The sequence below is a fragment of the Phalacrocorax carbo genome, chromosome 1, assembly GCF_963921805.1.
Source record: "Phalacrocorax carbo chromosome 1, bPhaCar2.1, whole genome shotgun sequence".
NCBI classification, from domain to species: domain Eukaryota; kingdom Metazoa; phylum Chordata; class Aves; order Suliformes; family Phalacrocoracidae; genus Phalacrocorax; species Phalacrocorax carbo.
Window position 1 is genome coordinate 122,038,171 of NC_087513.1, and position 24,607 is coordinate 122,062,777.

Below are 24,607 nucleotides of genomic sequence, written 5' to 3' on the forward strand. Positions count from 1 at the left end.
AGGTTCAGAGGTTACCCCTTGAATACTAGCATGATAGGCGACACAACTGCTCCTCTATTTTTTTTGGTGGGGCGGAGAGGGGTGTGCGTTCATGTGGGTATGTTTTGTTTGTTTTTAAAGCATCCACTCAACATAAGGCTCAACACAGAAACCCCAATCTTAGAGTTGGCTGAGTATTTCCCCAATGGTCAGTGCACCTCAACTTTTCCAGCAAGCTACAAACATGTAAGTGTATGCAAAGCACGCCAAGACACCTCCTGGGGTCTGAGTAAACTAAGCTCTCCCTCTAGATGCAGCAAGAAACCATGCCAAAATACCAGTGACTCTGTACCGCTTGTGTACAACACGTACATTAATCACAATAACCATTAACAGCATACATCACCAGGAAAACACTTTACTCCGTCACTCCTAAAAAGCCAAAGCAAAATGCCAACTCCTTCACCCCCAACTTTGTTCCGTCACTCCAACGCAATAGCCCTAGAAGCCATTACAAAAGCATCACCATTTGGTAATAGTAGAGGTCAGCTTTAATATACACAGTAGAGCGCCTAGATAAACAGCAAGGACTATTATGGATTTTCTGATGTGGAAATGTTACTACTATGAAAACTGGATCGATGCCACATAATACACAGTGGTAGCAGACATCCTATGCTTAAACTTGATACCCCTTAATGTAGTATAAATTTGAATCCTGAACCCAGATGAGCATTTGCTACTACCAGTCTCTCACTTCTTGTATTTCCTTCATTCCTGTGTTCGAAAAAACAGATAATGGACCTAATGTTAATTTTTGAAAGCAAAGCTATCACAGACAATTCAAGTTTCTGTACATTGTACAAACGTCGTATTTTGTATAAATTCTAGATTTTGCATTTTGACTTGTTTTAGAAGACTTTCTGACTACAAGAAAAACCCGTAACATAATGTCCTCTTACAACGCCCTCAGTAATTCCCCCCCACTTAGGTCTGAGAAAGGCACAGAGAACTTGATAAAAATAAGAGAAAACCAGCATGCCCAGCTTACTTTTCACAGAAGTCATTCATGACACCCCAATAGCTTTCAGGGACAACAAACCATTCACAGTCACCTGGACCAATGTTTATATTTACTGAACAAAAGTTGTTATTTTCTTGATGACCTGAAATTTAGAGAAAAATAAACACACTTTATGTAAGGCAGATCTATCAAAATAATGCTATGAAAATGCAAAGTTACAATTACAAAAAAACCCTATTTGTATATATTTTTATATAACACTTTAACACACTATTTAGGTGCTTCACAGTGTTAAGAAATGCAATTAAGCTACCAGTGACAAATGAACTCTGCTTTTGTTAGTTTGTTGCAAATGAAAAGCTGGAACTACCGACCTTGTGAATTTGACCAATACTTCAGCAGTTCCCTTTTTGTAGAAATAAATGCTTCAAGATGCTACAGCTTAGATTTTGTGTTTTATGGTAGCTCTTGACAGACCCAGTCAGGAGCAAAACTTCATGACTTCAGGCACTGGATAGACAAGTAGTCAGAAAATCTGTCCCAAAGAGCTTTCAAAATCAACGTAGAAATGCCAATATTTTATCTTCTTTTGACAGCTGGAAAACTGAGCCATAATCCCTAATGGGATTATCTGAAGTTGTACTTCAGAAAAAAACAGACCCTGAAATTTAGTCCAGATTTCTCAAGTCTCAGTCCAGTGCCCTAACACAGTACTATTCATTACGGAGGGTTGAGTCCTATCCTCAGACAACAAAGAATATAAAAAGTAAAAGTATACTGATTTCTCCGATTGCACAAGACCTACTTTGGAAGCCTATAAAAACTTTCAAGGCATGTAAAATACAAATACTGTTCAAGAATATAAACCCACCCTCTTTTTCCCCTTAAAGAATCCAGTGTTGCATGCAAGAGGTTGATATGGTAATTACCTAGCACTGCAGAAATCCACAAGTTTCCAGTATAAGGTAAATTTAGTACTTTGTACATGCAGAGTTCAATTAAACAAGAAATTAAAAAAAGACCAGATATGTACAATTTTATCACATTTAGGCATGCTGTAAGATATGGAAAATCTACAGTGCTGTTAAATCAATACCACAGCAGAACCTGATTTTTTCATGCAAAGAAATGATACTCACCTGGCGTTCTGCTTCCTGGAACCTTCATGTACAACTGCACTGTGTTCATGCCCAGGATGGTATGACCAACATGGCTTAGAAGATTTCCTGCTGATACCACACGTACAAAAGCAGGAAGTTTTGTCAGTTCATGGAGTTGCAACTTCCACCTGCAGCAAAATAGCAAATCGACAAACTGTGAATCCCTAAATTCTTAGAAGAGTTTGAGAAACATAAGAATTTGCAAAAAAATTGTTAGCACAGGAGGTACAAGAGCAGACAACTTACTTCTATATAATTTAGCATCTCTTAAGAGGGAAGTTGAGACAATGCAATACCCTTACTTGACAGTTATGGAAATTTAGATGACAATTTCATTTAAGGGTATGCTAAAAGCCAGGGTGACCAGACTCTCTTGCAATTAGCCAGTCTGCTGCCATACTTCCAGAAAATTCTGCTTGCAATTTACGCCTCAGTGGACAGCTTTTCCAAGTGGAAACAGAGCTGTGCTTTCCTCATACTCTAAGCCAGTCAGAAACTGTTAACCATGTTTTCAAGAGCCGAATGATATGATGCTACAACATATGTCAACAAGACTGTCTAAACATACCCTAGCCTGCCTGTACACACAACTGAATGAAGTTAACTACATGGATGTGCTATGGAACTAAATACTTGCATTAAGAAAACCACAGATCTTCAAACTCAAAAATCCCAGAACACAAGTGTGGAGCTCTGTAATGTCACCCAAGTATCTGCGTTACTCTTTCAATTTTAAAATATTTCCAAATATAATCACAAATCTGACAGGCTAGTTGAGGGGAAAGAGTTTTGTAGCAAAAGCTGAGACTGCAGATGAGAAGATCAGGCATCTACCTGGGATCCTACAAGAACTATTTGCAGTATCAAAATCCAATTCCCTATGGTTAGTTATGCTTAGGTTAATTTAAAGTCTCTCTCCCAATGGTTTGCTCTGAGTGCTAGTTTATTAGCAACAATTTTATATTTACAGATGGAATTTCCTTTAGAAAAAAATAGCATCAATATTGAGATTTTTATAACAATCCCTCATCACATACATATATTTATCTTTCAGTGACTATACCACAAAAGACCTCAGCACCTTAAGCAGGCCTTAATCCCCAGTTTCAAACACCATAAGCTTTTCTTCTGCTCTAATGACTGAAGTAGATCAGGATTTTTGTACTGCAGCCAGCAGGACTGACAGCCTAGACATGCTGGATCTTTTAAGGAAATACATACTAACTAGAGATTGCACCAAATAAAAAATTATTACTGGGGGAAAAAAATGCTTTCAGAGTCTTTCTAATACTTTCTGATGTTTTTCTAAGCTACCTTCATCTACTCACAAAAAGATATGTAGTCTAAAGAATACACAATTTACTCTTTTTGGGTTTTTTTTTTTTGAGGCTCTGGCAGAGGTATCATGGCTTATCCACAGGTAAGCACTGATCTGGTCTTTACTACATATCTTGAACCGTGCTTCTGGATAGAGAAGCAAGAGCTACGAAAAAGTGAAAACAGAAAGGATGACAGTAGGAACAAAAGGACACAAAAACCAAGCAACAAAAATCCAGACAAAAAGAAAAAAACTTTCATCTTATAATTTCTGTGCAAAGACTGAAAACTGGGTATTGTCAGAAGTAATTAAAGTTGTAAGCAAATAATTTAAAGCCTCAGAATGAAACAAAGGGAATGTATTAGAAGGAGGACTAGAAAGAACAGTTTCTGATGGATGTTCAAGTTCATTTCTGGAAAAATAGAGATCCTGGAAAGAAAAGCTTGAAAACAGATTTTAGGGTGAGAAGGACTCTTAACAACAGTTAAAAGAGCAAAGGTTAACAATTTAAGTGTGGAAATAGGGTGTGCAACCGGAACTGGGTTCATCAACAGACTGACTGATGTCTGAGAAGAATGCACTGCTTCTCCAGCAGCAGTAACATACTGCAGAATACTACTGGGAGCAGGAGAAACTGTAGTCAACTCACTTTTTGTCATCTGACAGGTCAATGTTGGTCCCAAACTTGATTGTTTTAAAAGGTCCTCTTCTCCTCCTCCCAGAGCTGCAAATATATTTAAAAAAAAAAAAAAAAGTAATAGGTTAATGTGAAAAGGGGAATGACGTAAAAAACCACGTAAAACCAACTACAAAATTATCATAGTTATACCACACTTACTTATCAGATGATGTGGATTCATTATCTGAGTGGTCCTTGTGGTGACTCTTCTTCTCATTTTCCTCCTATAAAATGCAATTGTGGAAATGTTTATATATATATAAATAAGTGTAGAAGTAAGTATTCTATAAAATATATAGGTATAAAGTGATAACATGTTCACAGACATTATGTACATTTGTTTCAAGATGCTGGTACAATCTTTAAAATACCTGCACCTAAGTTTTTCTATTAATATTACTGTTAAGAAAAAAAACCACTTATTAGCCAAAAGATATTGCAAAAAATTCTGCGTGACTACAAATTCAGTGAAGCTCAGGCCACGACAACAGAAAATTCTACACAGCAAATATTTCTGCTAGCCTACATTACAGTTGCAAATGACTATGCTGGTTTGCTTCATTATGCAGATGAACTGGAATCCAGCCTTAAGGAGTATTGTTAACTGTTTTAGACTAGAACGTTTACCTTTGTTCAAGGTCAAGCAGGTCTCCTGATTTGCAACCTGGATGACTAATATTTATAGAATTAATTTTATAAAATCCATTATACAAAATCTTTTGAATTTTTCATAGCTGTATACTATTTTAGCAGTGCCGTAGCTAGGACCACGGCTAGTGGAAAATAAAATCTAACCAATGATGTAATTCGATCTTTTTAGCAGAGTGGGCTCAAAACCCTATTCTAAAGACTTCTTTTTTGGCAAGTATATGGACATAGAAGGAAAAAGAATAAGACAAAAAGGAGGAAAGAACTGCCTGGAGGCTATCCAAAGATCTCTGGCTTTGAATGGGATTGCTGTTAAATCTCAAAGTGCCCCTATGTACCTGAGAAAGTCTTATTCATCCTTTGAATGAAGGACAAAGAGAAACAAAAAGGAACCCAGTGATGATGGATTTATCAAATACTGCAAGACATGTTAGAAAAGCAATGTAATGGTTGCTGGGGAGGGGGGGGAAGATCACTCAGGGCAAGCCAAGAGGGTTGTGTCTGTAGAAAGAAGAAACAAGGCTTTCATTTGAATGCTGTGAAAAGTCACCTAAGGACAGGTCAAAGAAGTGACAGGTAAAGGACACATGCACAATTAAAACAACATCTTTTCTGATTTCCAAGGGAAAAATGAAAATCATAATTCTGAAAATTATTTTATATATTATATTTTTACCACCAATTTGTAACAGAGGAAAAAAAAATCAGAAAATCATGCAGTTCAATTCTTGGTGCGAAACCAAAGCTGAGGCTTTCCTGCTGACAAGCTGGTATGTGATCAATTATGTACGTTATTGAATGTGTACTTCATTGGAACACTATATATATCATGTTCTCCAGCCCCTCTGGTATGATGTGCAGGAATACAATGCTGGTGCAACTGTTCAAGGGGCACCAGAGAACTTCAGTTGATACCCTACTTAAATTTATCACCACTGCAGAGGAAGCAAAATCCCATTTATGTCTCAAGCTCTTGATGAGTTCAGTGCTCCCCACTTCCCAATGGTATTACTGTTTCTTCTTATTCTGTATCAGTCTCACTCAAAACCTTGTGACTCCTTTCCCTTCTCTTTTCTTCAACTACCGATTAATTTTTTTCTTTCTAATCCTTTCCTCTAATGCACAAAGTTTAAATTCAGAATTTATCTTTCCTTTCTTACTGAAACCGTTGCTGTTTCTGTGTAATGGCAGTGAAAACTGCATTAGTCAATTCCCCACATCAATTCCCTGTTTTCTAATTAACAACTAGTCAAGAATATCTTTTTGTCTTAGTTCCACCTGAGCCTGATCTTTTATAACAACAGATAACATAAGCCTCTGAGGAGTGCCCATAGCTACTTCCAAGGACATGCTCACTACTTTAGCAAAAATATTGAAAAGTAATATCAATAAAATAACATTTCAAAGATTTCACTCTGTCACATATGTCTAACAACTTGTGAAGTAAATAGAAACTGTTGTGTTTGGAACCCAACAACAACAAATATGGAAAGCATCAGTCACTCTTCTAGAAAAACGAAGTTATTTTAAAATTTTTAACTGTTGTGCTGAAAGACAAGTATGAGTGTTCATATCCAAATTAATTCAGGATACTCTGAAGAACAAAGAAATTTGATTTCAAAAGAGTATATGAAATTAGAAACAATACAAGTTAAAAATAAAGCATCTTAAATTCTAAATATTTTAATATGAATGTTGACATTACTTTATGGAAGCTTAAGCTAGCAAGCTTTTAGGGAATGCAATAGCCATTTTTAAATTAAGAAAATTAAGTTTTACATTAAGCATTTGAGAGGAACACCCTATATCCTGTTTGACCCTCTAGTCAAAACAGGTTTTTTAAATTTACCTGTGCTCTTCATGCTAATGGAAATGTCTCCTTTTCGTTAACAGCTCCTGTTTGTTTTCAATAGCTGTTACTAATTGGTTCAAGAGTTAGCAAATTATATCTCAAGTAACAACAATGGACTTACCCTTAAAGACTCCTGGAATGAGGAGGCCTGGTACTGTGCATATTTAGCAATTGTTGTATGAGATCTACTGCTTTCACAACGCCAGATTTTCTTTGTTCCAGTGGGGTCCCAGTTTTCATCTGCTGGCTGCAGTAGTTGTGTCCTCACTTCTACTATGTGTTCATTATTTGCTTCTACCAATGTCTTAGTAGAGAAGAGTCCTAGATCTAATAAGTAGCAATAAAATTCATAAATGACTGTTGAAACATAATAAAAAGTTCCAAGACATTAATACTGAAAGGTATCTGAAGGTTTAAACTAAAGATTTTTTTTCCTCCCTTTGCCTTCATAACACAGCCCACCTGTAGGTTAAAAATTAACACTCATGATTAACACTCACAAAGCTTTTCTGCACAGAACAGTAGAAGCTTAGAAAAAATTTGGCAGCTACTGAAAGGACGATATTCCAATAAATATTTTACATGACTTGTGTAAACAAATCTGCAAACAATGTTTGAAAACCTATTACCAATGAAGTATTTTTCAGAGTATAGTTTTATGAATGCACTTCCATCATATAACACATTTCATACCAACAATAATTTTTCTATCTACAGAGTTCAAAATACTGTATACAGTCAGGTTATAGATCATTAAATCTAGGCACAAAGATATGTAGCCATAGTTTTCATAGGAAAAAAGTCTTGCTGTAAGCTTCTCTATCCACAGCTCAGCTCCCCTCTATGCTCAACAAAATCTGCTGGATTTTCTTTTTGTTTGAGATGATCAAGATTAGAAACAGCCGCAAACTGTGAAATGACACATTACCCTAATTACTCGGAATACACAAGTATTACAGTATTACAGAAATAAAATACCCGCTTTTAAGAACTGAGAGACTTTTTTTAAAAAAAGCACATACATTTTTTTCCAAAGAAAAGAAAACATAACATAGAAAGTAAACTTACCTAATTTAAGCGCTCCAGCAAGGCCACGTATTACAGTAACAGGGTTGTTTGGATTTGTACAAAATTGATGTAAGGGTGGAAAGAAAGCATCTCGTTTATTTTCCAACTGTAAAATTATAATGGAATATTAGATGTCAGATGAACTTAGATTCCTTATTTGTAAAAGAAGAAAGAATAATTAAAAAAAGAGAAACAAACAGAAAGAACACAGGAACATTCTCCATTTCCCTGCACTGTGGGGAATGAACAGCTACATCACACAGCCCTTTCTGTGTCAAACGCTAGGTTCAATCCTGAAATTAATTTGTTACTGCAATTTATTTCTTGGCATGAATTATTCCCAGGTTGCTTCAGCTTTTGCAACTCAGGTTTCCTGCAGTTTATTTCTTCACCTGACAGTGACCTTGTACATTCTCTAAACCTACAGAATTCTCTGAAGAGCAAGATAATATACTAATTTCCTCTACAAAAACCAAAAAGCTAATTCTACAGATAATGTATACAAGAAACAGTATAATTAAGAAGACTACTCTCACAGTATATCTCACGTTAACCAGAAAGGTCCATTTGATTTTCTTATGCCTTTGTGCACCTATGACCTCAATTTTATGCTACAGTCTCCCCCTTCTTTTTCCTTTTTTTTTTTTTTTTTTAAGTTGTTGTGACCCTTTTAAGATGCTGAAGACATCTCTTTTAATAAACAAAACACAATAAAAAGCTCCCAAATATTGGGACCCACGCTGGCACATCTACACAGTGTGCTGCAACATGGTGACCTACCAGCTCTATGTAGACTCAACAAAGCTGTGACGGACTTTAAACATGTAGATTATTTCAGATACAACACTTGGAGAACAGTTGGAAGCATGATTGCTTCCAACTTAATCTAGCTCCTGGGCAGACTGCTTGTGTAGTATCACACCAAAGTGCCGGCTGCTTCTGGTCTCCAGGTTGGGCTGAGCAAAGCTAATTTGAGGTTTTCACACCAGCTGTATGGACATACTCTAATTAATTCTTCTGTTTTCAAGGAAGTGGACATCCTACAATTTATTCTTCTATTACTAAGGAAGTTAGCTCAAACTCTTCTAAAGCTATTAAGAAACTTTATCTTCAGAACATAAGAGTTAGTGTTTGCATAAGAAAATACTATGCAACTAAAACCTGCCTTTCCCTGTTCTTGACATCACCTCCACTTTTATTTTTCTTTACTATATTTTGAAGCAGACTGTTAAGAGAGTTTAGTTTAATTACTTGCTCATTTATACCTAAACTGTCACTTGCTAAAAATGCATATAGGTATTTGAAATATTGTACATTGTATCTAATCAACTGTTTTGCTTATTCTGCCAATATTTTGAATTTTAAAAATAAGCAAAAAAATTCTGAGGCTGGTTTTCCTCGTTTACTAAAATTCTTAATTTAAAAGTACCTTAAGTCTCAAACATTTTCTTCAGGGTTAGCGTTTTTCCCTGATTATACACTAGTTGGGAGAGCACCATAATTAGAATTCAACTGTTACTAGTGCACGTTTAAAATATACACACATTATGTAATTCAGATATCCAAATAATTACAAAAGACAGTCAGCAGTGTACTGCTACCATTAGATTTACTTACATAAATACTAGGTGTAGGTGGATTCAGCTTGTCCTTTGGCAAGGGAGGGTACGGTGGAGGTGGTGGTCGTGGAGGTGGGCATTTATCCAATAGAATACTACTGTTAGATAAGCCATTTTTACCCAGATTCCTAAAGGGAAAGAAGAGCTGCCTCTGTCAATACTTGACAAATAAAATAAATATTAGTGTCATCTCTCCTGCAAAATAATGATGTATAAGGAGAAACCGTAGGGCAAGATGCAAGCAAAGCTCTCATATTTTAAGCAAGAATTCTCAGTGTATAATTTGATAATATTCAAAGTAATTCCCACTTTGCCTGCCAAATCCGCAACATCATCACTATTAGTTAAAAAAAAAAAGCAATTTTAAATAAAAGCAAGTACGACTCATTTGACAAAATTTCAGAGAGAAAGCAGGTTTCAGCTAGAAACAGAGAACCTATTAGGTCGGCACTGGCTGGTGGATGATCAATTCCTAGCAGCTGAGATATCACAGTCCGTTAATGCTGTGCATAGCGCTGTGGCAGGGCATGAAGTCAGAAAATGACAATGCCTCAGCCAAAAAACTGCTGAGTCACAAAGAACAACTGCAACTACACTAACCACACTAAACTGAACCTCCACCTACCCCTCTCTGATTTGCACATTTTGAAGCCAGAAGGAGCCACTGCTGCGTAATTAATTTGTTTGAGAAACAGAGGAAAGGACCTATCCCGAGTGAGTTGCTGTGTCAACACCTGTATGTGTACTTGAGTGAGAACCTTGCTGTTTGTATTTGCAGCCCTTCTCTGGAGATTTCCAGATGTGGATAACCCACTGCATGTGCGTTAACTTTTCCTGTAATGCATGACCTGAAAATTTTGCATTCTGAGCTTAGTCTCTGTTCAATTTCCAGTCACCATCACCAGGAAAGTATTTATTAACAAAACCGTCCCTTAAATCTTTTGTTAAAAATGACTCAACTACTTTAAAATTCTTCAAACTAAACACTATTCAAATCCTTCTTCCGACCCCACTTGATTCACTAGCTGTTGTTGCACCTCTCAACACCCTGCAAAATGGGATATTTCTAATGCAGAATTTAGTCATATATCTTGATAAAACTCACCGGTTACAAAAAAGTTGTTCTGGTAACAACAGTCTTCAGCAGAGAACACTTCTGACTTATACTAGATTAACCTCCTAGCAATAGAGCTTGCATCTCAAACACAGGAACTGTGATACTGGCACTGAGAAACATTGTAGATCTGGATGCTGGCATGCGAGAGCACTGCTTCAAATCCAGCCACCACAAACCATGAATAAGATGGACTTGGGGCCTGAGATCCGATCAGACTGACTGTTGGGGTGAACACTTTAAAGAAAATGAGCAAACATCTCACTTATCCCAGGCTGCAGCAAAGACTAGCATCCTGAGACACTGGTACTCATCACGACAAACAAGTCAGTATTTCAGTTCAGAACTTATGCCAGCTTTCTAACTCATACATTGCTCTCCTCTGACAGTAGATCAGAGCAATACAGACAGAGACATATTAAACAACTGTTTCCAAGGCACGCCTGTCAAAATACCAAACACAGCTTATTCCTTGTGCTAGGTGAGTCTAACGCCAGAATAGATTGCAACTTCAAAAAAACTGAGAGAGAAATGTGGAAGCTTTGATTAGTCACCACCCAACCTGGCAAAAACCTCACTGACCGATAATTTATGTCTGATGTAGTACTTGCAAAGACCCTATTGGCCCCCCACCAAAAAAAACCACAAAACCCCAAAAAACCAAACAGAAAAAAACATGGCAATCTAAAAACAGCATCACCCATAGGAATTTACTGACCACAGTTGCATGAATCTGAGATTCAGACAGTCCATACAAAGTGAAACTATAATCTGAATGAAGGTATTAGAAGAAACCACAATCTTTGCATTTCCAAACTGAAAAATAAAACCAAGAAAAGCAAATGCATAGTATGAAAAATCAGAGAGAACTATGAAAAAATTCAGTTTGAATTGATAAACAGTTCTCAGGCAATTTCTGAGGCAAGGAAGATGAGAAAGAGTGAACCTGAAGAAAAAGGGACATTGCTCAGAACCCACTTGACTTAAGCTAACTATAGTCACAAGATAATCACCACAGTGAAAGCTCAGTAAAGCCAGGGTACGTGGGATCTTCAGGAAAGAGGGACAATAGAGAAAGGAGAAACTCCTGTACACTTAAAAAGAATTTACAGGTCCAAAAAGGCAAAGGAGATACAGAAGAAAGCAGACAGTACAGAGGAAAGGATCAGATGAAGAGCGATATCTCATAAACTCCACAACTTGAAACTGATGCTACCAAATGTACACCATGGTTTCCTATTAAGATACTAAAAGTCCGTGTGGAAATTTCAAGAGAGGAAAGGGGCCAAAAAAAAAGCAAAGCTGAGATAGGAAAACTCTTGTAATTCAAGAGGCACAGCAAACAGATGGGCAGAATATTTTAAGTTGCCTTTAACAGACCAGTTTTACTCTGTCATCTTTTTTTTCTCCATGAATAACTTCCTATTAATAACAATACAAGAGAGCTATTAAAGAACAACGCTGTAACTAACAGTGTGCAAACAGAGCAGCAGAAATTGTAAAAAGCACCACAGAAATACTAAAAAGATTTGCTACAGACACCTGAAATGAAGCGGTGTGAGTACCCACTACTGGCCTTTCCATCTCTGGAAATACAGAACTATGGTCAGTGCAAGGAAAGTGAAAGACCCTTTTTGACCACAGCAACTGTGAGGAAAATCTCATATGTGTCTCTTTCAAGAGCGTATTTTTGGTGAGAGGATTTCTTACTGGCTGAAAGAGGCAACAGATGCAATGCTCAAGAAAAAACATGCCTTATTTAGGCCCCAAAAGGAAACTGGATGCCAGTCACCTACAGCACCGTGATGGAGGAATGAACAGAAGGACAGGCCTCCTTCATTTAAATTGACTTTCCAGGGGGAACTGGCTTTTCATAGACTGTGCAGGCAGGAGAACACCCTTCATTCCCACGGAGTGGGAAGAAAAGGCAGGAGCAGCTGTCAGCCTCAGAAAGATACGGACAGAGGTGCACACTGATGTGCAGCGCTGTCCTGAGTCAAAGCTGCAGCTCTCAGTCCACTGCAATTAGCTTGATGGGTAAAAGCAACAACTCGTCATGCAACTGCTTTAGCCTGAGGACTAAACTCAAACTGTCATGCTTATGAGTGACAGCAACCACTATGGATGAAATAGGTGCACGGATTTCATACAGTTATGGGGTCTCCTGATTAATCAATTACCAGATGCACTGAAACACCCTTTTTTTTCCATTTTACTGCTTTCTAGGATACATTCCCACACCTTCTAAAACAGTTTACAGCTTTCAGTCTTTGAGAACAACTTCCCCTCTGGCTGTACCAAAACACACAGTTAACCGGAAGAGAGGTGTGACCGAGTTTGCTTTGCAGCAGTCACCTGTCCTCTTCGTTATATAGCACTCACTCCCCAGTCTGTGCTTTTAGCAAGTATTAACACAAATAATTTAATGTTATCTAGGGATTTCTTGACAGAGACTGATGGCTTAGCCTGACATGATTCCTTTATCCGCCTACCACATTTCTTTCCCCGAGTTTACTGTTTTCACTGCCATGGACAACCCAGTAGCTTGTTATGCAGCTTAGACGTACCTGACCCATGGGAAGACGGATTCCAGCTGCTCCAGCCTTAGAGACTCCCCTGTCAGAACCCTACATCACTATCAGGAACTAAATAAAAAAAGACTGATGCCAAGGCAACGTCACTGAAACATTGCATTCACATGAAACTTAAAATTGCTGTACACTTCATAGGTACTGTACTGACTTTGCGTCATCCTAGTTGACTAAAAAAAGATACCATGCAAGTTTAAATCCAACTGTGTTACAGTTTTATTGATTTTAATTCTATTTTATTATACAAACTCAACTACATCAATAATATTAAAGTTAACATAAGAAAACTTACTTTCCAAGAACCAGAACCCATTACCATTAATTACATTTATTAATTACCTCAATAATTTTATTATGTTGCTCAAGCCTACTGTCAGATTGAGAGGATTAGATTTATTTCTCAGAAAGTAGTTCCAGAGTGCTTTTCAAGTCCTCTGGAACTTTTGCTGCTTTCCAAGAAGCAGAAAAAAACTATGATCTGTATGAATGATAAACAACAATTCTCTGGCCTGCTCTTTCAGAGCTCATGGATGTATGTTATCCAGGCTTCTGACTTAAAAATGCCAAATTTAACTATAACTACTGTTTAACCTTCTCCTTGATTATTGTGAAAACAGAGACTGTGTTATGGTACATCTTGTGATGTGAACATCATATCTGCCTTTTTCCCAAGCACAGAGCAACAATATTTACTGAACTCTCCTGCCTCTATTCTAATATAGAGCTATTCTAATAGCTCTGTGCAGTCATGAAGCATTTGTGTTTATTGTGTTTCTTCTTCTTCAATCTTGGCTATAGATTTTCTCTTCCAAACTTAATTTCGGAATTTTCTAGAACTCTTATCTTCAGGACTTTTAAAAATATTTGACCCTTTTAACTGGGAGACTGGGACTTTTGGGGGATAATGAGAAGTTCCTAAACAATTTCCAGTTATGTATATATTTGCGTTTTAGGTACTCTTTACAGGCCAAAACAGAATAAGTTGCAATTGTTTGCACCTCAGCAGTTATTTCTGGTGTGAAGTCAGTCTGTTTAAGTGACTTATTATATGAGGATTAGATGCATGAGCATTAACAACGTTTTACTGTGCAAGAGATCATGGTTATTCTCAAAAACAAAAATACCCTCTCTTCCCCAAATAAAATTCACCTTTAACATGAATATAAGGAACTGTGGATTTATGTGATGCTCTATCTCAAATCTATCAGAATTAATTAATTTACAAAGACGAATGAACAAAACATTTTAAAAGCGTGCCTGTAGAAGGAATCAATTGAAGCACTGGTATGCACAGGACTTACTTGACTCAGTCCTGATTCAAAACAGAAATACCCAGCCTTTCTTTACAATTAGTGGATACAATTAATTGCTTTTATACTGCAAATTGTTACAAAAACACAGAACAATGCCTGTCAACGCCCATCACCCTGGGAAGGAGGCAGTTACTCACAAGGCTGAACTTAGGCTCTCTCAGGCTCACCTCGCCCCAAGCTCTGTCCATAGCCAGTAGAGAGAGAGAGATGAACTCTCAAAGGCGAATATATAAGAAGTTAAGTCAAGCTTAAATTATGCTTAAATGCAAGTAATGCCAGGTAATTATACAACCTGTTTCTCATGCAATTCTCTACCCCAGCGTTTCACAACTAGGTACTAGCTGGCAATACTCCCAGAGAGCTTTGTTTTTAAACCTGCAGAAAATCCTACAATAGAATTGTGGATCTTCTCATTATGCAAATATATTTCTAATAATTTTTGAATGCTGTTCTGGTTTTGACCTCAATAGTATAGGTTGGCAGTGAATTCCATAGGTTAATGATATGTTACATAAGAAGTAATCTTCCCTTTTTCTTTTCTTGACGATTTTTACATCTTTCTATTTCATTTGCAAATCAACTTGTTCTTAAGGCTATAAGACAAACAATATCACATTAATGACTTACATACGAAAAACAAGTGGTGCCAAACTTTTTCATATGCTTGCCTTCCCCCTAGTTTAACTATAAATATTTCCTACGTTTTTTTACTCCCCGATAATCCTGCTTCCCATCTGCAGACTTCTGTATTTGCCTTTTGAAACAAAACAGAATGTCTTACCCTAAGCAGGATTTGGCTTGTGAAATCACAATATTTCAAATTTTATTCTTAAAACTTTTGCTATAGTGAAGTCGACTTGCCAGAAGTAACGTGGCTTTAGAGCAAGTGAACAATTTTGCCTTCAAGCCAAAAGCGTCCTCTGCTTACAAAGAAACCTCCTAATAAAACAAGAATTGCTTTTGCTGTTTTTGTTTTTAAGAACAAAACACAAACTTAATCCAGCTCCCTTCTCTGCAGAGTACATCCCCTCCAATAGATTTAGCCTCTTTGCCTCTCGGCTGTAGAGTTCCCAAACCAGTCATTCACTAATTGACTTCACAAAGCAGGCTTAATTGCCAGGGAGCAGCACCTTCAGAAAGATCAGCCCAAGTCTGCTTCTGCCCCAGGCTTCCACGCAGAGCCCACCGAGCAAGGAGACCTCTGTCCACTTTAGTCTCTGCATTGCATGAAGCGTCTTTCCTACGCTTGTGTACTCGCTGGCCATTTATCAGACCCTCTCGCAGACTGTTTAGCCCAGACCATCTTCTGTTTGCCGTCCTGTACTTTTATCATTTACAAGGTCCCTTGAGAGGCAGCTGATCTCTCCTGGTCTCCCGTCACTTTCTTTTCTCCATGGATTGCTCTCTACTCTTCCTCTTTGCACACCGAGCAAAAAAAAAAAAACAAACCAAACAAAAACCACCTCAAAAAGGCAGGTTAGCCTCTTCTAATATGCATCACCATCAAGGTACACCTCCCATTTTCCTACACCAATTAAGCCAAATGGGTAAACCTTTCAGGTTCAGAAATGCCCGTTCAGTTTTCAAATTCATCTTTCCATATACCACCATAAAAATGACAACAGCAGCTTCCAGCTGACACAAAGTTGCCCAGTTATCCAGCTGGGCTCTTAAAAATTGTTTGGGAACCTCTTGCTTCTTCTCCAAGTCACTATCAAACAGAAATTTTCTTTGGAGCTTTGCCTGTTCTTTCAAGGCTGTAAACAAGCTTTAATAAATAATGATTAAAAAACCTAACAGCTAAGCTATTTCTTATGTCTTTTACGAGAAATAAAACAAGTCAACTCAAGAATTTCTCTACATTGCTTAAAGGAGGACTTGACCTCACATCGGTTTTAGAAAGGGCAAGTGATGGACCCTCTTGTCTGAGATGGATGCTGGATTTTTAACATCACTCCTCCAGGATGTTAATCAGATGCACCAGCTGAAACACAGAACTAGAAATCAGCTGGTTTCACTTCAGTAGAAATAAACAGCTCAAGTGTTAAGTCTCTAGTCTTGTGATGATGTTTCATTAATTCTCCTTTCAGAAGGATCGCTCACAGGGAAAAGATACTTACATTTTTAGGAGTACATAAAAGAACTTTTGATAACAGTCTTTCTAAGGAGGCCTGATACATAAGTAGACAAAGCAGCACACTCTTCTTTTTTTCCCATGCATCAACAATTGGCTTTTCTAACAACAATCTCAGAGCAGTTATTCCTAGCATATTTTCTTCTTCTAATCACACGGTTTTCACTTATGCTCAAAATAACTTTTTCTCTTCTTTTTTCTTTTTCTCTTCTAAATGACCTCAACAGGGGATTTTCTCTAGGAATCTAAGGAAGCATAATTAAGTTAATAGTACACTGTTTTATCTGTTATTTTGCTCAGAGGCTTAAAGAAATTTAGTTTACTATGTAGACAGTTTACTCCATCAAACATAATAATTTAGTTGTTTTATAACCACCTTAAAATTTACTGTTGCAATCAGTTTTATTGGTAGAGAAGACTAACCAAATCACACTTACACTTCCCAGAATCACCTCCTCAATTCTCTTTCATCCGTAGACGCCAACAGCAGCTTAACAAGATGAGCACATTTGTTACCCTACTGTTCTCCAGAGCAGCATCTTAATGAGATTTGCATATTTGAGTCAGTAGCTCAGCTACTGCATTTCTAAATTCCTTGTAGCTTTTCAGTGAACATTGCCTAGCCCTTCAAGGGAAGCTCCTTGTAGAAGTACCAATTGCTATGCCAGCACCTTCTGTTTGACCCCTTCTCAGCCTCCCAAACAACCTAATTTCACCGCATGAATAGCACAGGTTTCTGTTAAGCATTTCCTCAACATTCCCACAGAGGAAGATGGATATAAAGAAACTTTTCAGCCTCTGCAATGATCTTGCCCTACTTAAGCACTCACTTGAGTCTTTGACAAAACAAAACATTTACCAAGTCTGTTCCTACAGACCAGACAACCTATTCACATATAATATAAAAAAAAAAAAAATCAAATGGAGTTTTCTATTTGGCATGTGTTTTGCATTTTATGATACAAAGCATCTCCTTTCACCTAATGGCTTCACTTGAGCAGCTTTTATTAAGGCAACACTTGTTTACATAAAGCAAAATTACAATCTCCCCACATTTATTTTTGCCTGACTACTCCCATTTTTATTTTGTTGTAATGCAGGATTTCTGAAGCCCTTTTTAAATAATTGCTTCTACCTTAAAAAACACCAAACTTTCATATCTCTGATGTTCCTTTGTTCTTAAGCAACAAGCAAAATTCTAGCAATATTAACAAACAAGTCAGTTTTTGGTGGTTAGTATTACCACGTTGCCTCCTGATAAAATCCCTCCTGTGAGATGAGGGACTTCATTATCCTATAGTGGGTCAATTATAGTTACGTTGTGAATCACCTCTTGAGCACTACTTAACCCCAAACTGCTAATAATTTCAGGTCTTTTGTGCTCTGAGCATAAACAAACCTGTAGGGTCTAAAAGATGTAAAAAATGGCTTCTCTTAGACAAGTTGTGTTTTGGTTTTTTTTTTTTTTTAACCTGTAAGCATTTGAAAAAAAACATTATTTAACAAACAGACTTCCGGGAAGTTTCAATGTGACTTAAAAGTAACATAAACACTATGGTTTTGAAGTAAGCATATAGTAAACAGAACCAAATTCAGAATAACGAGAAGGAAATAAGAATGGTTCATCTAGAGCTCCAGCTATAAAGAAGCAATTTATGTCCACCTGTTTCTACCTGCCAAAATGTCATTTTTTTCCCTAGAGAAATACTATCAGGTCAATAGGGCAACAGACTGTATCAAGTCAGTATTGGCAGAGAGCAAGAAGAATATGCCAGAAGCTAAGAGAATGTAATTATCCACACTACAGATGAAGCAGGAATGTCTTTCTGAACATATCAAATGAAATAAGGGAATGTATGTAACAAATGGCAAATATTAATACATTTAAGGTCCAATTCAGTGTAGCTCCAATATATAAAAACTAACACTACAGGACAACTCCCCTCTCCCTGTGCACACAGTTTGTTCTAGTGTTTGGGGTTTTTTGTGTGTTTTTTTTTTTAAGAAAAAAACCAATCAAATTATTTTCAGGTTTTCTATTGTGGATAACTTCTCTGCAATTTCTACAGTAATTCTAAAAATCAATGTTTTTGGTTGCAAATTCACTTTTATACCTCAAAATACCACTTACAGAGATAGCACCCAAATGTAATCAGTACTATGGGAAGTACTTTCAACTCTTCATTTTTGCATTACCTTCCGTTGTGTTAAAATAAAGGTTAACATACAGTATTGAAGTTCATAGTATCTGATATATTAGTATAGAAACATCTTCTATTCAACCATGTATAAAGGTTGACTTATTTTGCAAGTAAGCAGGGCTTTCAGCAGAATCTTTCAGCTTCCTCCCCTCTAGACATTTTTTCCCTATGTCAATCACGCACATACTATCTATGACAAGGATGTTCTCCCCAGAGCTCCGCTCCTGAGCCATCACGTGCATGCATGCACACCTTCAAACTCTGCACATTTTACAACAAAGCAAGGGCTAATCAACCAGTTAGTAAATGGCTGGGATAGCCTTGCCCTCAAATTTATGCATGTAAACTGGAAGACATACAAGGATGGCAGGAAAAAAAATATTATTATATAGTGGTTATTCTATGTAGAGTTATTATTTCTATTAGTATGGAAAAAAAACCCCAAATGTAAACAGGACCTTTTCCCTAACAGGCAACCAGCCCTACCATAGGGTCAGGAACAGTAATAATGAGCACAACAGAATTTTCACATATGGGAAATTGCCTCTCTGGCTGCCTTTACGCTTTAGGGTTACCCTAAAAATGTTGCAATTGTTACCTTGTTGCCAGTCCCATAAAATTTCTCAGAATCTCTTGTTATTACTAGAACTCATATGCAGAGGCTTTCCAGCAAGCATAGTTTGACTAGGAGAGATCCTCTCTCTAAACTGTGTAGAAGTAGTCCCAGCCCAGACTGAAACATTTCTTGACCTCCAAGCTGCCAAAAACCCCAAGTCTCTCCTCCACCTTTCCGACTGCTCATCTTTCTTCACTATCCAGCTTTTAAGCCCTCTGCCTTGCTGAATTAAGGTGCAGACAGGCTGAAGAGGGAGCTCTCAATCTCTGCTCAAGAAGAAGAAAGTAAAAGGCACATCTCACACTTTCTGAGCTATCTGTAAACCACATGGGGCAAAGTATTAGCTTCCCTCCCTTGAAAAATGATGATTATGCGAGCCTGGGAAAAAATAAGGACTATATGAACCCAAGTGAAACACTGTAGAAAATGGCAAGAGACCTGATTACTACATTAGGAAGTACTTTTTTAAGGGTCAGTGTTTCACGATCCTAGGATCCCTGAATGCTGTTAAAAACTCACGTACTATTTAAAGCAGAACTTGGTATCACCCCAGTGAGTAAGCTAAAGCAGGCACAACGGCAGTATCTGGCCAAGCTAAAAGTAAGCTTGACGCGCAGGTCATGGCAAACATCTGTGGCTTCCGGCCGTGCTTAAAACGCAGCCCTTCTGCACTAAATCCACAAGCTCGAGCTGGAGCCTGTCAATAGACGTTTGCAGGCAGATCCGCTCTGCCCCTCCTCAGACAAGGCGCAGCTCCGAACGCAGCGGCCGGTACTCGGCAGCGCCCAGCCACGCCTGCGGCTCGCGGCCCAGCCCGCTGTCCGCGCCCTGCCCCGGGCCCGGGCCGCGCCGCGGCGCCCCCGCACCTGCTGCGCAGCTCCGAGCGCAGCGGCAGCAGCCTGGCGCCTGCCTGCCTGCAGCGCGCCGGACGTTTGCTTGGAAAAGCCCCTGCAGACCCTTCCGCGTCACTCGCAACAAAGTTGTTCAGGTTTCTTTTGCTGTAACGAAGCCGCAGTTTTAAAAGTAGAACAAAGACAGAAAAATGCCGTTATTAGCCTCTCTCCGTTTTAGAAATCAAGTATCGCCGGGAATTCTCTCTCTTATCGACGAGCGCGAAAGCAAAGACTTGCATTAAAAGCCGGTTTAGGATTTTTGTAGGAAAAATGGTGAACGTTTTGCTACTGAACACAAACCACAGATCTCACCTATAAAGAGTTTGATAAACAGCGTACTAAAACAACTCAAAATGCAACATTTGACTAGAGGAATGCACTGCCCGTTACTCTCCCGAGAAAGCTGCATGCAAATTTCTTCTAAGCGAATTTTGAAGACAGAAATCAGCTACACTTCAAGAAAGAACTTTAAGTCTGTAGCAATTTCTTTTACACCCATTTGCAATGCACTCATCCTAACACCGCACATTGAAGTTATTTTTATACTTCTACCAGCAAGAACACATACAGTCCCAATTAGAATAAGCCATTAAAACTCCTCCGTTTTATGAATGTAATAGGTATAGAAACTTGGCTTGAAAATTAACATTACAAGACTTAATATTTGAAAGATGACAAAATAAATTCCCTAGAGGTTTTTTCCTCTCTTCTAGGAAGTTTATCTTTGAAAAAGATACCTACAGACCAGTATACCATGACGTGTAGACGTCATCAAATCCCAGTACATTAGAAACCAGTAACTCTTGATCACAGTAACAGATGCAGCTTTTCTGCATGGGTGCAGTGAAAGAAGGGTATAAACATGATTTTATAAGATTTTTAATATCAAAAAGGGTAATGCTGAGAAGCACCACGTTTGCTGTACAATCCCAAATAAAATACTCTGGAGTAAAATATATTGATAGGGTAAAAATTCCAGCAAGAATTCTGACACCAGAAAAACAGGTAACATTTCAACTAAAAGAACTGTAAACACAGTTAAGTACGGAAAGCAGCAGTGGGAGTACAAACCAAAACATTCAATAACCACGTGCTTACGACTGAAGGGACCTCTGTGAACTTCAAAGGCATCTTACATAACTTTTTCACAAATGGCAAAAACTGTGAGACATGAATATAGAAATCAGTGCTCCAAACGGTCATTTCAATTGCTCAGCATGTTTGGATTTCAAATAAAATCCTTTTGAGAAAGAAGGCAAATCTCTCCAAAGACTACCCGGAAAATCTAAGGACCTTGAGATAGTCCACATAGGGAAGGCTGTGAGCAGTAAGCACAAAGTGTGGGTGTGCAAAGCTAACTACTCTCTGACAGACTCCCTGTTAGCACATGTAAGCATGAGCTCACCCTACCTTTGAAGGAGAATTAATTACTTTTGAAAAGCTTTGTCTAAACCCTGTCTAGTGGAGTTTGCTCCACTTTCAATAGAATAAACTATCTTATGTTTAATACATATTAAGACTAGCGACATGGTGCATAATACTGGACAGTTGCATACAGTAAATGTAGAATTTACAGTTAACTAGCCTTCCCATGTAGATAAAGTTTCAGTGTGTAACGACATAAAGCTGTCTATTTCTGAGGAGAGGTGACTGAATGTCTCAAACTTGTCTGTGTAACTAACACATCATACTCCTGCCTGCTAGCACATTCATACTCCACAGGCACTCCGAAGTACCTACATATTCCAAAGCTCATAAAGCAACCTTTGCCCTTCTAAGTAAACACAAAATCGGACGTATTGCTGCCAGCTTTAATGGAAAATTAAGCCAGCCACTGAAACACTTTTCCATTTTCATCACATCTATTTTAAGTGTCGGCACTTGTAACATTGTCCGTGAAAAACTACACTGCTTTAAGATGCCTAAGGATCTCACTCTGCTGAAAAAATTTGTTCAGCGATGACACAGCACAGTGCAATAATAAGAGCAACACTATATGCAAAGCTCTGCTATTGTGCAGGATGTCTAAATATAGGACTTGTAAGTGGTGGGGGGGAGGAAAGTCTCACAGAAGGTTGCAGAATAATCATTTAAGTCTAAGAAAAAAAATGTTATTACTATTGTGGCAAAATGCATCTCTCCTTGATGCAGGGGATTCTACGAAATTATCTTTTTTATTATTAGAGACTGTATCTCATGAAAGAGCTGGACTTGAAAGAGACTCTGAAAATGTGCTTGCTGGATATAACGGGAAACTCCCAGCACTCCAACTTCTGCTGGAGGTTCCTACCCTCTGACAACCACACCAGTGCCACACCAATAACCTAAACTATGCAACCCTCACAGATGCAGTTCCATTTCTTTTTCTTTGGAAAGGTGGGGGCGGGGCTTACCTGCCATTTTTGATGATTTAACAACACTGAGAAGAGAAATAGATAGCTAAGAAACATACAGAAATGTCAAGGCTTGGAGCCTGGTGTTTCTGCTACACTGCTTTTTAGTAAGACAGACCTAGGAACCACCAGAAGTGTTAAGGGAATGCATTTAAGCTGACTACATGGATATAAAATGAGCCTAATCATTCTAGTGCCAACATGCCTGTCAAGAAGATGGCACTTATGCATGAGAGATGAATGTTGGCAGATTTAGCTGCAGCAGTTTAAGATATTATCGCTCTCAGTCCACCATCCTCCTCTGCCAGAGGCTACTGGCTATTGCACAGGTGGCTAATGCTGCATTTCTATACCACTAGATCGCTATAACTATACCACTGTAGCTTACAGTATAAGATCTTTGCCAGAAGCCACTGCTAAGAAGCATAATCCGAAACTTCTATAACCTAGTCTTCCACACTCCATGCCATCCTGAACTACTAGCAATGAAGACACCAGGGAAAACACTGTGCCATTTGCACAACCACACTGCAATCACTGCCAGGTTTTCTAGTGGCAGGCCTCATTTTTTGTCTTAACCCATTATGCATCTGATCTAAAATGATTCAAGCTTACCGACTAAAGACAAAAAAAAAAAAAAAGACAGTAACATACCTGCTAATCAACTGGAATATAAGACGGACCAAGTCTTACACCTCTGAAGAGTCAAAACTATCCGCACTGTAATGCGACAGACTTGCAACGAGCTGAAAGACTGCATTTTTAAAGCACAATCCCCCATGTGAACAGCTCCTATACTTGAGCTCTAGGTACCGAAACCACCACTATCAGAAGAGCCATCTACAGAACTAGAAGGACAAGCTGATACTCCAGATGGCTGTGTGAACACTTGGAGGAAGACCAACAGGGGGGAGAAACGGGCCTACAGGAATCTCCTGAATTTCAGCAAAAGGAAATGCAAAGTCCTGCATCAGTGGAAAAATAACCCCGTGTGCTGTACATAAGAAAACAAACATTTTTAGTTTAGGGGTGACCCAACACTGGAACAGCTTGTCTAGGAAGGTAATGGAGTCTCCATCCCTGGAAGTATTCAAAACCTGCTGGATGTGGTCCTGAGTAACCTGCTCTAGTTGGCCCTGCTGCAAGCTGGAAGGTTGGATTAGCTGATCTCCAGAGGTCCCTTCCTGGACCTCCCACCTCAACCATTCCGTGATTATTTATCAGTTTTGCAATGGGAATGTTGATTTTTAATGACAGACCAAATCTGGATGACTTATTTGTATCAAGAAAAGATTTTTAAGAGCTTAATACCAGCACTGAACAAGATTTTTAAAAAAATAGTCATAATTTCCAACATCTACATTGCTGCTGTTGTTTCTTATCTTAGGAGAAGTACATGTATTGTACCTATAAACTACGTCCATAAAAGACAACTGGTTAATGAGTAAAAGAAAAAAAATCCAAACAACTGATTTTCCTTTTGTAGGAGCTGTATCAAAGCTCCTTAAAGAATTTAAGCCTTAAACCCCATACAAAAGATGTATGTTTCCAAGCAATAAATATATCTGTCATTTACTGATATCAGGTCCCTCTTTCGGAAGTCTTTTTTCTGTAAGAAAAGTGTCATATAAATGCTAGAAATAAAAACATTGCTGTCACCATTAGATGCATTGTCAAAAACTTTTTTACAATTTAAACTAGACTTTCAACTATCTTCTCTATAGTAGCTAGAGTTTCATGTAACAATTCTAAAAATTTTGAAAAGGAAGTGAGGAGTGCATAAACTGATGCTATGAAATATTTCAATATTCCAAGTATTTTAAAACTCTTACTTCACTTATGCTTCTAAAAGTCTGATTTATTGTACTTCTTTTAACTCAAAAACCATTTTATTTAATAAGAGAGATATTTACTCTGGCCAGCTGGTCATCCAGAAAAGATGACCATGTATAACACAGCAAGAAGGGACTGGGAATCTTGCATGGAGGAAAGGGAGTATTTGGAC

The 24,607-nt window shown here is 38.1% G+C and overlaps 1 protein-coding gene across 9 annotated transcripts in view; it reads right to left on the bottom strand.

The window, feature by feature from the left end:
* Positions 1 to 24,607, bottom strand: part of KDM6A (lysine demethylase 6A) — a 166,473-nt gene that overhangs the window by 14,256 nt on the left and 127,610 nt on the right. For all 9 annotated transcript variants that reach the window (XM_064472897.1, XM_064472874.1, XM_064472865.1 and 6 more), the window contains 7 exons: positions 9,346 to 9,475; positions 7,729 to 7,834; positions 6,782 to 6,987; positions 4,320 to 4,384; positions 4,131 to 4,205; positions 2,143 to 2,291; positions 1,031 to 1,145 (listed from right to left, as the gene is read on the bottom strand). In XM_064472897.1, coding sequence (XP_064328967.1) covers positions 1,031 to 1,145; positions 2,143 to 2,291; positions 4,131 to 4,205; positions 4,320 to 4,384; positions 6,782 to 6,987; positions 7,729 to 7,834; positions 9,346 to 9,475 — 846 coding nt within the window. The remainder of the gene's footprint in view (positions 1 to 1,030; positions 1,146 to 2,142; positions 2,292 to 4,130; positions 4,206 to 4,319; positions 4,385 to 6,781; positions 6,988 to 7,728; positions 7,835 to 9,345; positions 9,476 to 24,607) is intronic.